Here is a 15016-nt window from a genome sequence, read left to right on the forward strand (position 1 = left end):
TCAGTGACAAGTATCTATTTTGTCCTGTTTTTGTTTTGTTTCAGATATACAGTGGTACCTCTGGTTGCGGACACGATCCGTTCCAGGGTGCCATTCGCACCCCAAAAAGTCCATAACCAGAGTGGTGCTTCTGTGCATGTGCAAAGCACGATAGAGTGCTTCTGCACATGCGCAAACCGTGCAGAACGCTTCTGCGCATGTGTGAACCACGCAGAATGTTTCTGTGTGTGTGTGTGTGTGTGTGTGTGTGTGTGTGGAAACCCAGAAGTAAACACTTCCAGGTTGTCCGGGTTCTTAACCCGAAAAAGAAGAGGTATAACTGTATATTATTATTATCATTATCATTATTATTTATATGCCGTCCATCTAACTGGATTGCCCCAGCCACTCTGGGCAGCTTCCAACAAATCAAAAACATTAAGCACATAAAAACATCAAACATAAAAAAACTTCCCCATATCTATCCATCTGCTGGGGTTTTTTTTTAACTACTATTTCCTGTTTTTACTGTACATCGCCTTGACATGATTGTGTAAAAGGCAATCAATAAATTGATGATGATAATTCCAAACCAGCTACCTGTTCAGTAAAGTTTTAAGGTGCAGTTTTTGCTGCAGGACCAGAGAGATGTGGATGCTCATAGAATTCCCAGGCTAAGCTGCACTTAAAATTTTAAAAAATGTTTCAAGCTTTGCCATTCCCCCCCCCCACTGCACCCCCCCCCACCAAGCCTGCTGGTTGTGCAAATTGATGGTACCATCTGGGCTACATTAGCAGAAAACACAGGGAATGATGGGGGCGTTTAAAAATGTGTAAGTGGTTGAAGGTGAACTTGAGACCAGAAACAGCATGGGCACAGTTTCACATAGACTTTGAAAAGGTTTTCAAGGAGCTAGAAGAAAACTTAGAAAGTATCTTATCTGGTGATCCCTGTTCAAGAATCTTGAAAATTTTAATGTGTGATTCTAAAATGCCACCAGCATCATGAACTAAATAAATGTTGTGTTTATATGCATCTAAAGACATTTTAGCTATTATAAGTAAAAAAAAAAAAATTTAATGCCCATACCTTCAAATCATTCCTCCCCTAATGTGAATTTATCATAGAGTCATGCTATTAGGACAAAGATTTGGAAAGGCATATGCACTCATCTGATCAAGGTTATCTATCACTGATTTTTTTTAATTAAACTGCTGCCTATAATGAATGTATTCAGAAAACTGACCTCCGAAAGGCAGTGTTCAGTTATGAATTGGCCCAAAGAACAGTTCTTATTAAGGTTTTTACTAGCAGATTAGTGTCACCTGTAGCAGCAGAATAGCTTTCAGAGCTATAGATAGGTAACTTCAAAATAAAACATACTGTGCATGTTTGTAAGCAAGAAGGCAAAGTTGGACATATCAGAAATCTCTCACTGCTTGAAAACTAAAGAAATATTGCTTTACTTTCTCCTGTTTTCCCCCAAACTATACAATAGTAAGAATATTGTCTAGTTAACATGCCATATTTCTGCAACTTGTCATATAAAGAAGCATTGAGGTTTCTGTCTGAAAAGTGTTGTTAATAAAATGCATTTGATATATATTTTAATAAAATGGAACAAGAGTGAGGTATCAGTTGTCTCAGTGAGGCCCCAAAGTTTTCAGAAATGCAAAAAAACAACAACCCCAAAACATTTTGTTGCAAGATCCACTCGTAAATAATACATATCAAAAGAATGTTGCTGTATTATTATTTTTTCTATCTCGCTTTAACTCTTTCCCCCAACAAAAATCTCTTTGTCAATAGGTGCATTTTATGAAATGGTTCCAAGCTTTCCTCGAGTGGAGGAGAACATTCGCGTGGATTCCTACAGATACAGCCACAGATGGAAACGGCATTCAGAGTTCCTCAAGTCAGTTGACACCAACAGAGCCAGTGTGGGGCAGGACTCTTCAGAACCTGGGGGCTTCACAGATCTGCTGCTTGATGACACACACGACAACACTACTCAGATTGAGGTAGGGAGCTCTTGATCTTCGTTCTGTTGCCTTAAGATACCTGCATGGTGAGGAGGGGATATGAAAACTTGTCACCATATAGGGATTGTTAGGGGCTAGGGAGCAGGGGCTCCTCAGGCTCAGGGGCTGAATGTGTCTCTCCAGGCCACACTTCTCACCAGAGTGGAATGCGCCCTTGAACACATAGAGAGGAGTGTGTGAGTTTGTAGAAACTGGCCTACTCTCAGAGGTTGTAATGTTTACATTATTTGCACTGTCCACTTTTGCCTCTGGTTCTGTCCAACACTGGCATGTGGCCCCCAGAAGGAAATGTGGCCCTGTGCTGAAAAAGGTTCCCTGCTGTGTAACGATGCTACACACACACACATACACACTTTAACAAGCTTTGTGCCCAAAACTTTTTGTGTTAGATCCAGTTTCCTTCCCACTATTGCTTTTTTCTTAAAGGCTTTGCTGCACGATAAAGAAACTTGCTAATGCCTCCATGTCTGGGTGGCTTCTATTCTAAATCCTTATTGTAACAACCATAGTAGTCCACTCTTGATATACAAGCAGGTCCTTAATGGATAACCACAGTAGAGGTGTGCTTGTGCCTGTTCTGAATAACCATCATTCCTCCAATGCTTTATGCTCATCAAAAGCCCCACACAGTGGCATTGATCTTAGTTGCTCTTCTTTTTCACATTTTGCTGTTTATGTTTTGGATTATAGTCTCTTATTTATATTGAATGATATTCCTACGAAGTGAGATTCCATTTTTAAAAAAATCAGACATTTTTCTCCAGTATAATGCAATGTACCTTGATATAGTGCCAAAATATAGCTAGATTTACATTGTTAGTATCTCCTCACCCATTTCCTTAGGTTACAGTTTTTTAAAAAAAAAAATGGCGTCCCTCCTTCCTCTGCATGCTCCAATTCCCCCTCTGACAGCCCATTTCATTGCGAACTGTCGTTTGGTTATACATGCAAACTGAGCAAATAATGGCTTGTGAAATCTATCATTTGTTTCTAAATCAGCTTGGTTTGAAGGCAACCATAGTTTGTCTAGATGTAATGGGACACTATGGTTTACCAGAAATTAGGGCCAGCTCACCCGGCTCTCATGCCAGGCCAATACTGATGTTATGCTAAAGCATTGTTTAGCTTTCTGTGGAATAGTGCAGGGAGCCCTGCAGGGACTGCATACTCCTCCTTCTCTCTCTCCCACTAGCACATGTGAGAGGAGATCAGAATATAGAATCATAGAGTTGGAAGAGACCACAAGGGCCATCGAGTCCAACCCCCTGCCAAGCAGGAAACACCATCAGAGCACTCCTGACATATGGTTGTCAAGCCTCTGCTTAAAGACCTCCAAAGAAGGAGACTCCGCCACACTCCTTGGCAGCAAATTCCACTGTCGAACAGCTCTTACTGTCAGGAAGTTCTTCCTAATGTTTAGGTGGAATCTTCTTTCTTGTAGTTTGGATCCATTGCTCCGTGTCCGCTTCTCTGGAGCAGCAGAAAACAACCTTTCTCCCTCCTCTATGTGACATCTTTTTATATATTTGAACATGGCTATCATATCACCCCTTAACCTCCTCTTCTCCAGGCTAAACATGCCCAGCTCCCTTAGCCGTTCCTCATAAGGCATCGTTTCCAGGCCTTTGACCATTTTGGTTGCCCTCCTCTGGACACGTTCCAGTTTGTCAGTGTCCTTCTTGAACTGTGGTGCCCAGAACTGGACACAGTACTCCAGGTGAGGTCTGACCAGAGCAGAATACAGTGGCACTATTACTTCCCTTGATCTAGATGCTATACTCCTATTGATGCAGCCCAGAATTGCATTGGCTTTTTTAGCTGCCGCGTCACACTGTTGGCTCATGTCAAGTTTGTGGTCAACCAAGACTCCTAGATCCTTTTCACATGTACTGCTCTCAAGCCAGGTGTCACCCATCTTGTATTTGTGCCTCTCGTGTGTGTTTTTGCCCAAGTGCAATACTTTACATTTCTCCCTGTTAAAGTTCATCTTGTTTGTTTTGGCCCAGTTCTCTAATCTGTCAAGGTCGTTTTGAAGTGTGATCCTGTCCTCTGGGGTGTTAGCCACCCCTCCCAGTTTGGTGTCATCTGCAAATTTGATCAGGATGCCCTTGAGTCCATCATCCAAGTCGTTGATAAAGATGTTGAATAAGACCGGGCTCAAGACAGAACCCTGTGGCACCCCACTAGTCACTCTTCTCCAGGATGAAGAGGAACCATTGATGAGCACCCTTTGGGTTCGGTCAGTCAGCCAGTTACAAATCCACTGAGTGGTAGCATAGTCAAGAACTCATTTTACCAGCTTCTTTACAAGAATATCAGGGGAAGAGCAAAGCAGCTCCATGCTCTTCTCTTGGGAGTCGAACACACAGGAAGTTGCCATATACTGAGTCAAGGCTTTGATCTACTTAGCTCAGTATTGTGCACTGACCAGCAGCAGCTCTTCAGGGTTTCAGGAAAAGGACTTCCTGTCCCAGACTCCCAGCCCTACCTGGATTGAACCTGGGAACTTCTGTATGCAAAGCAGATGCTCTGCCACAGACCAGACTGGTCCCACACTTACCATGTCATATGAACCAGGTAATTACTTAGAATGGATTGCCATTACAGCATCTCTGGAACTGCAAATTTTGTGGTTGGGGAGTTTGGAATGTAATTTCTCTTGTAAGTAGGGATGGACACTGGCGTTCACTGTTCAATTCTTTTCTGCCCTATTTCTGCTGTAATTTGTGGTTTATTTATTTTTTAACCACTTGTGTGAATAGCAAACTGAAACCATTTTTCTTTCTCAAAACACACATTTTAAAATGCATATATATATCAGGAAGTGTGAAGCCAGAGGGTAGCCTTAGTATGGGATGCGAGGATCCGTTGGTTCATAATGGAATTCTCAAATATCAGATTAATCAACCATCCCTATTAGTTAAGTGTAATCTCAAAGTTGACAGCCGGGCTAGAAATATTAAAACACGAGTGTATGCATCTGTCTCTCTTTGAAGCAGACACTTCCTCCCATCCATTCCCACCTGGAACACAATTGAGTTAGAGATCACACCTTTGAGGCAATTAAGCCATGTCACTTTACAGTTTAGAAATTAAGCTCTGGAAGGAGCAGACAGCAATCAGTGGGGGGCATCTTCTTTCTTTAAAACTTTTGAGTTAATTGCACATGAAAGCAGCTTCTCATTCCACCCCTTCCAGCCCTCTTCAAAACTGCAAACAGCTCAGATTACCTTCACAGTTCAATTCACACTCAACAATGACTCAGTTACAGGATTCTTTTTTTATATAAAAAAGAGAGAGAGATAAAACAGCTGACTTTGCCAACACAGGGGTGTCATTTAGGAGTGATTATGGAGGATACGGACTCAGTGCTGTGCTGAGCAGGGCAGGGGTGAATTAATATTTTCAAAACAAAAAGTTTAAGGCATATGAACAGAAGCTGTTTCATGCGTGGATTATTTCTTCTGGCTTCTCCCCCAACTTCTGCAAATGTGCAGCTGAATGAAATGGCTTCTGCGCATGTGCAGCTATTTGCACGTGGAAGCCGTAAATCACACTGCCATTGAACACTGGGAGGTCCCATTCTCTGCACATCCAATATGCAGTGGTACCTTGGAACTCAAACGGCTTGGCTTCCGAACAAATCGACTCCCGAACACCACAAACCCAGAAGTGAGTGTGAACTTTTTTTGGATGCCGAACATCCAATGCGGCTTCTGCAGCTTCTGATTGAGTGCAGGAAGCTCCTGCAGCCAATCGAAAGCCGTGCCTTGGTTTTCGAACCATTTCAGAGTCAAACGGACTCCCAGAACGGATTAAATTTGAGAACCAAGGTACCACTGTATGTACACACAAGCCATTTCAGGCAGCTTCAAGTCACACTTGCTTGGGACATCTGTTAAGGCAAGTAGACATGACTTAAAGCCCTCTGCAGAACATGGGAAGGTTGGGGTTGGACTTACACAGGAAAGTTGTGGGGAGGATGCAACTAAGTTACATAGGCAAGTAAGTTGTGCACTTTCAAATATTGCAGAATTTTGGGGGTGGGGGTTGTTCCCTCCGCCAGTACCAAGATTAAGCGTTGGAATTATCTGTGGACAGCATCATTTTCCTTGTGGTAGCTTACTGTTCAATATTTAAAATGTAATGGAAATGGAATCTACTCCAGAGCATAGTATGTTGCTGCTTTGAATAAAATTTCTACGTGGATGCTGAGACCAGTTGGTAATTGAAAGCAAAGGTTTTTCCTGTTGTTCCTAAGGGACTGCAGAAAAACAAATTTGCCATATTCTTCTTAGGAAACTATTCTGTTATGCTGAAGAGTCCCAGGTGCTGTATTAAATTGTTTTCATTCAAGCTTTTCAAGAGTTTATTCCAGAAAATTACCTTGCCATTAAACAGGGAATACAATTTATTCTATGCATAATCAAATCCTCTGTGTTTAGGCAGCAAGAAGGGGTGTGTGTGTGTGTGTGTGTGTGTGTGTGTCTGTTTGTGTATGTAGAAGGAGGAGAATATTTTTTGTCTCCCTAACGCAGAGTTAAAAGAAGAGTTGAAGCTTTTTCAAAGCGTGTTGATTTTTTAATATGTTAATCACAATCAAATGTAAATCACATGCATTTCTGTTATATCCTTCACTTTCCCTTTTCTTTTAAGGTGCTTTTAATAAAGAAAAATGGGAAAGTGATTTTTTTTTACCATTCATAAATCAAAAAAGAAGCTTGGCATTTGGATCTGAAACCAGAATTCTTATGGGATTGTAATTCATTTACATCTATATATACCGTCCATCTGGTTTTTTTGTTCACCTCGTGATGTCATATGTTCCTAGGCAGCTGATGAACTAATATATCACTGTCTTATTTTCTTCTAGGCCTCTTCCCCTCTACTTCCCAATTACATTTGTTAAGTTAGTATTGACAAATATGCTTGGTAGGTAGGAGGTCTGGGTTAGCTGGTCTAATTTTCTTTATAGCGAACTTTGCAGCGGATTAAGATAGCAAAAGGTCTAACAGGAACTAGCTTGTAATAATGGTCACAAATATTCTGATCATGAAGGAATTTTTGAGATTAACTAAGGAGTATTTGAGGGGTCGCGGGTGGCGCTGTGAGTAAAACCCCAGCGCCTAGGACTTACCGATCGCATGGTCGGCGGTTCGAATCCCCGCGGCGGGGTGCGCTCCCGTCGTTCGGTCCCAGCGCCTGCCAACCTAGCAGTTCGAAAGCACCCCCGGGTGCAAGTAGATAAATAGGGACCGTTTACCAGCGGGAAGGTAAACGGCGTTCCGTGTGCTGCGCTGGCTCGCCAGATGCAGCTTGTCACGCTGGCCACGTGACCCGGAAGTGTCTGCGGACAGCGCTGGCTCCCGGCCTCTAGAGTGAGATGAGCGCACAACCCTAGAGTCTGGCAAGACTGGCCCGTACAGGCAGGGGTACCTTTACCTTTACCTTAAGGAGTATTTGTGCAGTAAGACGCACTGATCATTTTAAGGAGTAAGCTCAGCAGCACTCAGTTGGGCATTAGGAAAAACCTCTTGACAGTAAGAGCAGTTTGACTGTGATGCAAACTATCTTGGGGTGTGCGTGTGCTCATTTATTTCACTTGCTGGAGACCTTCAGGCAGAAGCTGGGCATCTGTTCAGAATGCTCCAACTCTGGATTTCCTGCTATGATTTTAGTAAGGCAAACACCTCCTTGGATGCCTTGCATCAAGCAGTGTTTTAATATTTATTTAAAATATTTATATACCAGTTGATTGTAAAAACACACACGCACAAAAAAACACCCAGAAAAACTTATCAGCAGTGTACAATAAATATGAAAGCCCAGCTACTCCTGAGAAACTCCATTTCTGCAATCATTCTAGGCCTGGAGGCAGAGTCTTCTCTGAGGGAAACGAATCTATTTTCTTGATATGTTGCCTCTCCCTGGGAGAGATGGCTGGGCATTCTTCTTCCTCAGAACTCTTCTGCTCTGTCCCAGCAGATTAGGCCTCTCAGCCTTTCTTGTCCTCCGCAGGCTGGGAAGGCCCAGTCCCTGGGTCCAGGGGCGCAGGAAGGGGGCGGGGGGCAGTCTGCCCCAGGTGTCATCCCTGGGGGTATGTGTGACAAAATCCCCTGGGTGGATCGCCGTACTGCCCTGCTGGGTGCCAATTGCCTCAATGGGCACCAATTGCTGCGCTGGTCGCCCCCTGGGTGGCTCGCTCCGCCCCCCGGGTGCACGGCATGTGTGCCGCTCCAGATACCTGAGCGGCTAGCTCTGCTGCTGCCTGAGTCTCCTGTCTGGGCACATCTGGGGCAGGGGGCTTCATCAAGCAGACTCTGCTGCACATCCTCCTCCTTTTCCAAGTTCTTCTCTGGTGCTCCCTGCTCCCAGACCCTCCCAACACTTCTCCGGTGAAAATAGAGGCGTCCCCTCCAACATTTCTCCAATGAGAATAGGGACGTCCTAAGGAAAAGTGGGACATTCCGGAATCAAATCAGAAACCGGGATGGTTTCTGTAAATCTGGGGCTGTCCCTGGAAAATAGGGGCGCTTGGAGGCTCTGCACTCCTGCTCTGAATCTGAAGGCTCAGGAGGAACCAGGACAGACTCTGAGCCAGGCATAAAGTCTTTTCATCCAGCTCATTGCCCTGACTGTCCAGGTGGCTGGTGGCCTGCTGCTTCCCCCAACTATGCATGTTTCCCTTTTGCCACACGTCCATCCATTTATTCAACCGCATCCTTCCTCACTTCTTCAGGACACCCACCTGTGCTACTGCCCCTGTTCACTTCTGATGCTTAGGGCGGATGGATGTATGAACCGATGTGTGTGTGTGTGTGTGTCTGCACATTACTGGCATGTCCCTGCTCCCCCCTCAAATGTTGCCTTCAAGTGAATGTAGCCCTTGATGGAAAAACCTGCCCCCATGATAAAGTGACAAGAACCCCTTTATAGAATTCCAGTCTCTGTTGTTTTCTTTAATTCCTCCCCCTTCCTAAATAGGTGTCCATGCTCTTCCCCTGTTGCAGCCAGAATTAGAATGAAGCGACTCCTCTTGGCAACAGTAGAATCGCTTGTTAGAGTGCCGAAACTTAGCTTGTAGGTGAAATGAGGGAGGTGGGTTTCCCTTCTGACTCGCTCAGACCAAGCAGCCTTGTTGCTTTCATGGCACACTGCAGCACCACACAGCTATTTAGGGGGGGTGGGGCGGATTATAAGGGAAAATCAGAAGTGGTTATCTGGGCAGAAATTAATCCTTCTGGTTCTCACTTGAAGGTTAAGGAAAGTTCTGAGAGATTCAAAGTTTAAATAGATCCCACTGATAAAAGGAATTGCAAAGGTAGCAGTTTGTACCTCCAGTTTAAAATATTTATTTTTCTGCAAGAGATCTTCAGCCTGCTCATATGAGGTATCTTGCTGACGCGCAATTGCATATCATGGGCCGGGACGACCCTTCTTTGTACCTTTTTCAGGCCTCACTGGGGATCTTCTCTTGGTTTCAGGGGCTGAGAGAAGGGTATGGTCCAAACTGGTAGGCAAGGGGTGCCAAACCTTCTGAGCCAGTGAGCACATTTGGTATTTTGAGAGAGTTCTGTAGGTGCCAGTCATAAAATGGCTGCCATGCAGACATTGAAGAGCATGAAATGGCTTCACGGGGCACTCAGAGGCTATCAGAGTCTTTAGAATCAGGAAGCCTGGACAGAAACCGGATCTGTCCATAGCTGTCAAGGTTTCCCTTTTTCAAAGGGAAATTCCCTTATTCCGAATAGGATTTCTCACAAGAAAAGGGAAAAGTTGACAGCTATGGATCTGTCTAAATCATGTTTTTGCAATGACTTCAGCAAGATGTGTCCACGTTGATCGCTAACTCAAAAAATGGGTCAGCATGGCTTGAGTTTCCTAAGATAAATATGTTTTTCTAAGTTGGATGAATATTTCTACAACTAGTTTGCCAGGTAAATAACAAGCATCATAACCTCCGGAGACTGCTGTGTTAGGTTTGATGCTGCTATCAGTGAATTATGTGGACTCTTTAAGGAAGATAATAAACAGAGACATGGCTGAAAGCCCAGTTTAAGGGGGCGAAAATGGAGAAAATGGAGTCTGAAATATGTGCTTGTCGTGGCTAAACAGAATTAGCTAAATGTTGTGAACAGTTTGAGAAGCACCTCTTGTCAGCTAATGCATTTCATGTGCTGTATGATTGGAAGGGAATGTAAACTCCATTTTTTGGGACATTTTCAAATCTGACATACTGCACTTCTATCCCTGCACAATACATGAATTTATTTTGAAAGGGTCATGGACAAGTACCTTGTATTTATAAGCAGAGTCCCAGACACAGCTGTGTCACAAAACTGGTGCTGTTAAGACTTTTTCACACTTCACATTTTTACTGCCTATGTTATTTACTACATTTGTATCCTGCCCTGCTGCCCCAGTAAATGTGAAATGTGAATAACTATTGGTAAATAATGGCAACGAAACTAAAGCCTGCCATTTATTGAAGGCTCTTAGTGATTCTTGAAATGTACCACTAAATGTCAGAAGGGATTGAGTCACAAGACATATATTTGACATTTACACCCATGCCATGGTAAATATATGAACAGGGATGTGGTTTGGTCATTTCCCAAGCCTAATGGACTAAATTTGACATTCTTTTGGCAAATGTCCTCATTCTTTGACTTCTCCTCATCATAACCTGAGAGGTTATGAACAGTTGGTAGAGGTTGGTTGACTGCTCTCCTGCTCGACCCAAAAATGGTTGGGGCTTTTAAAATGTTCAATCTGAAGACTGGAAATAGTTCTGCAAACCATCCATCATGACTGCCACCTTCCTCCTCCTCTCCCCCTTCCTAAGTATCTTGAGGAAGATGTAGGGGCAGAAGTGGTAGGAATTCTCATGAGTGCAATGCTAAAAATTTCTTCTTAGTTTTTTTTTAAAATAAAAAAACACACATTCACCATCCATTTATGAGAAAAGAAATTGCATTCAAAAATTAATTCAAAGGGGAGAAAAAGATTCATTGAAATTCTCAGAGATGGGGTGCCTTGCTTTTGCTTAGTCTCCTTTCAGTGTGGCCAAGGGGTATTTGTGAGTATCATACTTCCTTTCATCCTGCAAAACCATTTCCCTGGTGGTCTGCACTTTGCAGTCTTTCTGTGTACTTGCATTTCCTGAAAAGCTCATGCTGGCTTCAGCTCAGCTTTCCTGTAAGCATAGGAAGGTGAGGAGGCTGCCTACAGTGTGCCTGAGAGCTGCCCATTGTTCTTGCTGCTTAAGTGAATTCCCTTTTTTACTTTTGAAGAAGTCAGCACAGAAAGATTTAAGATAAAAGGAAGATTTTACCTTAAAAACAAAATCAGCGACCACAGTGATCTCAAGCACTCAGTAGCCAGACTGCCTGCTTTCCTGCGCTTCAATTAAAAAAGCTCAAAGGAAGCTGGCCTGGGATAGCTTCTCCCTTGGAGCTTTTTCAGATCAGGGAGCACAGGCAGTTGGGGAGGTTGCAATCATTCCAAAAAAGATATTTGTACCCCTAGGGGGTTGAAAATGGACGACCTGTTGTTTACCCCTTGTTGCACGTCACCCCAGTTTCTAAGTGAGATTCCAGGGGTTTTAGGAGCTTGCCCAGGATTCAGTTTCCTTGGTATGAGAGACAGCGGAGACTGTGGTGTCTTTATGATAGACGGTTTATTTACACATATATACCATCTGAGTCTACATTAAAGGGGCTCACAACATCAACACCCCAGAAGGTATTGCTTCTCCCATTCGCACAGCCTGGGATTCCAGCAGAAGTCAAGCATGGCTTTCACTCTCTGGCTTCTTCCTGATCCTAGGCCAGTTCTCTAACACACCTCAGCTCTTGCTATTGTCCTTTCAACTACCAGCGAGGTGAGGGAGGAGGGAGTCCACCCATTTGCACTCTGGCACAAAGCAACTTCCTTTCAGATCCATACTTAGGGCCATTACCAAAAAGCTGGCCTGGCTACTTCAACAATGGAATCCCCCAAACTCACAATATATTTGAAATGGCATCCATGTATCCATAAACTGGTCACGGTCATGGGCCTGTGATGTTGGATTAGTTTCTGTCTTACTGTAATTACCCAGTCACTGAGTGTAAAAAGCTTGTTTCCAGTGCTAAGCAACTACCATTTGGGCCACTGCTAGCTGATTAAAACTTTGATTAAACTTGTCTCCAAAGACAATAAGCTAGCGCTTTATCTAATGGGTGCCCTAGCTTTTATCAACTTTGTGTCAGACAAATGCATTCCAAGAAGTGAATGATTCAGTGTTTCCACTGCAAGTCCTGATAAGCCTCTGATATACTTTCAAGGAATTTGGCACAGGGGGGTAGTTGTGAAGGCAGGGTTCCCTGTTCCGGCCCTGAGTAAAGCCTTGATCAATGAAAAGGACTGTTGCTACTAATAATCAGGATTTCTCTTCTGCTTTTCACCCTGCTTCAGAGATTACTGACAGACTGCCATTTATCCAAGGTCACGTGCAAGATCTGACTGCTTGTTCCTTAAATCCACTAGGAGACACTTTGCTTTTTCTCATAACTTGCCAGAGATGTAGCTGCAAGAGGGGAAAGCGGAGATTACAGATTCCACCCACGACACTTTATGCAATGGTTATTAAAAGAAAAACCTTTGTGTATTAAATTTGGCATGCAGAATCTCCAGCCTGCAGGGCAAACTGGATCTGGCAGGGATCCTTATTTAGCCTGCAAAGCAGTTTTTCCTGGACTCACCTCCACTTGCCCCCCACGCCTGCCATTATATATGATATCAGCTGTGGGGCAGATAAATCAATGGCTGTTACTTGAATGTGCATCGCTAAATAATATTTTATATATTTACTTGGATTGCTTTGTTGTTTGCAACTGCTAAAGATACAATATATGAGAATTATGGTAGTGTGTGTGTGTGTGTGTGTGTAAAAAGTGGCTGCAAAGGAACATTTGAGCGCCTGAAAGTGTGCTTCCAGTTGGAGCACCCGAGTGGAAAGCAGCTTTTGCAGTCAGTGCTGACCAGCTGATCAGCATTGACTGCAAACCTCATTGGGACCAGTTGCGCTTGGGAAACTCTGGACTGCAGCCAAGCACTGTCAAAAACAAAGTCCTCAGTAAGCAATGATCAGCTGATTGGCACTGATTGCAAGCCCCTTTTGCCAGGGATCTTCTTTTGCAAGCTGGTTTGAATTCAAGCTGGGCTGCAGATGAAGAAAAGAAAGAAACAAGTGTGCTCTCCTGATCCTTTCCCTTTGAAGTTGGGTCACCAGGTATCATAGGAAAGTCAGGTGATGGGCAGGTGAGCTGCCTTGCCCACCTGCCAAAGTGGTCAGCGAGAGGTGAGGGAGCTGAGGATCTGCACCCTATTCCCCACACCTGTGTTAAAATAGTTTTTTTGTGTGTATTAATTTTTGTATGCCCAAGTCAATTTTTTGAACTTCTCTGTGGATTTCCCAAGACTTTAAATTCTGCCTGGAATGCAGCAGGGAAATGGCCTTTATTTGTGTGGTATTAGGTTAAGAACCAAATCTCATTTATCAGAAGCTTCTTTTTTGTGTTAATGTAGAAAGAAGCCTGTTATTTATCTTAATTAGTCTCAGGCTTGGAAGCCAGGATTAGTGCCGCTTTTCTCTTAAGAAGTGTCATGGGGCACTTTAATTACTGCCTATGCTTTTATGTCCAGTCTGCAGGATATCAAATTCAGCAATGCAGAGTCTCAGAACACGAGGCTTGTGCACTGGATTAGTATTTACTTATACAAAAAAAGGACAGAGTTGAAACACTGCTTGCCATTCTCCAGGGACCATCCCCATTTCACATTGCCTTTTTTAAGGCTATGTTAGGGCCAGTTTAATTGCCTGACTTAGATTTAGGCTCAGGTTACCCTGAATTCTGTCCGTGATGAAGTAACTGTGTGTGGCTTTTGCCATGTGTTCAGATCACAACTGTGCTCTTCCTTGCAATCTTTCAAGAGCGGATTTGTTGGTGCATTGAGCCACAGTCTGAACCTCTGGTCAAAACCCCCTAACACTACGTTGACAGGAACAAAAGCATTCCGCGTCAGAATGAAACAGAATACACCCTCCACTGTGGGCACACATGGGCCTACAATTTCCCCCTGCTCGGAACAGATAACAAATGATATATGGGAGTCAAGTATAAAATCAACAGAAATAGCCTCTATGGATCTAAGACAGACATCTTCAACAGAAAATAATATTCAGAGTCCACTGGACTCCAGGAAAACGATACCAGAAGAAAATAACAAGTGCAGACAATTGCTGGAGATGTGGAAGTTAAAATGCGAACTTAATACATATGTTGATTAACTGTCCGATGATAAGATCATTTTGGTGCGAGGTGAGGATATTTATAGCAAGAGTAATAAAAAGAAATTGTTATTTAGGGGAACTGAATTTAATTCCAAATTATATTCTGGAAACGTGGGAGATTTCAAGGGGTCAAAAAAATGGATGTAGCGTGCTATATTAGAAGCAAAAAAACTTGTTTTGATGAATTGGAGGAGCCGCAAAAAGATTCCATTGAGCACATGGATTGATAATATGGACAGATTAGCTATATACGAACGAATTGCATGTCGACGCAAAATAAGAATGGATAAATATGAAGAAATCTGGAACTAATATTTAAGCGATAAGGCGGATAGTGGTGGGGAGGAGAGAGAGGTGAGGAAATATTGTTTAAAAACATGTAGTCATAGGTATATCAGTGTATCCAAATCTGAATTGTCAAATTGTGTTATTACTGTTATTATGGTTTTTGTTGTATGTGTATTTTGCGGTTGATGTTTGTATCAAAAAATTGATTAAAAAAATTTAAAAAACAAACAATTACCCCCTACTTGTTTCAGTCACCTAGATTTGTTAGCCAAGCTTTAGTCCCATTGAAAAGCTGGTAACACATCAGGCTTGCATGCTTATTAGCAAGTGCTTATGCAGTATTTCCTCTCTGAATGCCAGCAAATGCTT

At 43.1% G+C, this 15016-nt stretch overlaps 1 protein-coding gene across 2 annotated transcripts in view; it reads left to right on the top strand.

The window, feature by feature from the left end:
* Window positions 1-15016, top strand: part of PLXDC2 (plexin domain containing 2) — a 236174-nt gene that overhangs the window by 97234 nt on the left and 123924 nt on the right. For both annotated transcript variants that reach the window (XR_014000682.1, XM_081163229.1), the window contains exon 2: window positions 1790-2001. Coding sequence is in view for 1 of the 2 variants with exons in the window: in XM_081163229.1 (XP_081019355.1) it covers window positions 1790-2001 (212 nt within the window). In the remaining variant the exon portion in view is untranslated. The remainder of the gene's footprint in view (window positions 1-1789; window positions 2002-15016) is intronic.

This window comes from Podarcis bocagei (assembly GCF_964188305.1).
Source record: "Podarcis bocagei genome assembly, chromosome: 12".
NCBI classification, from domain to species: domain Eukaryota; kingdom Metazoa; phylum Chordata; class Lepidosauria; order Squamata; family Lacertidae; genus Podarcis; species Podarcis bocagei.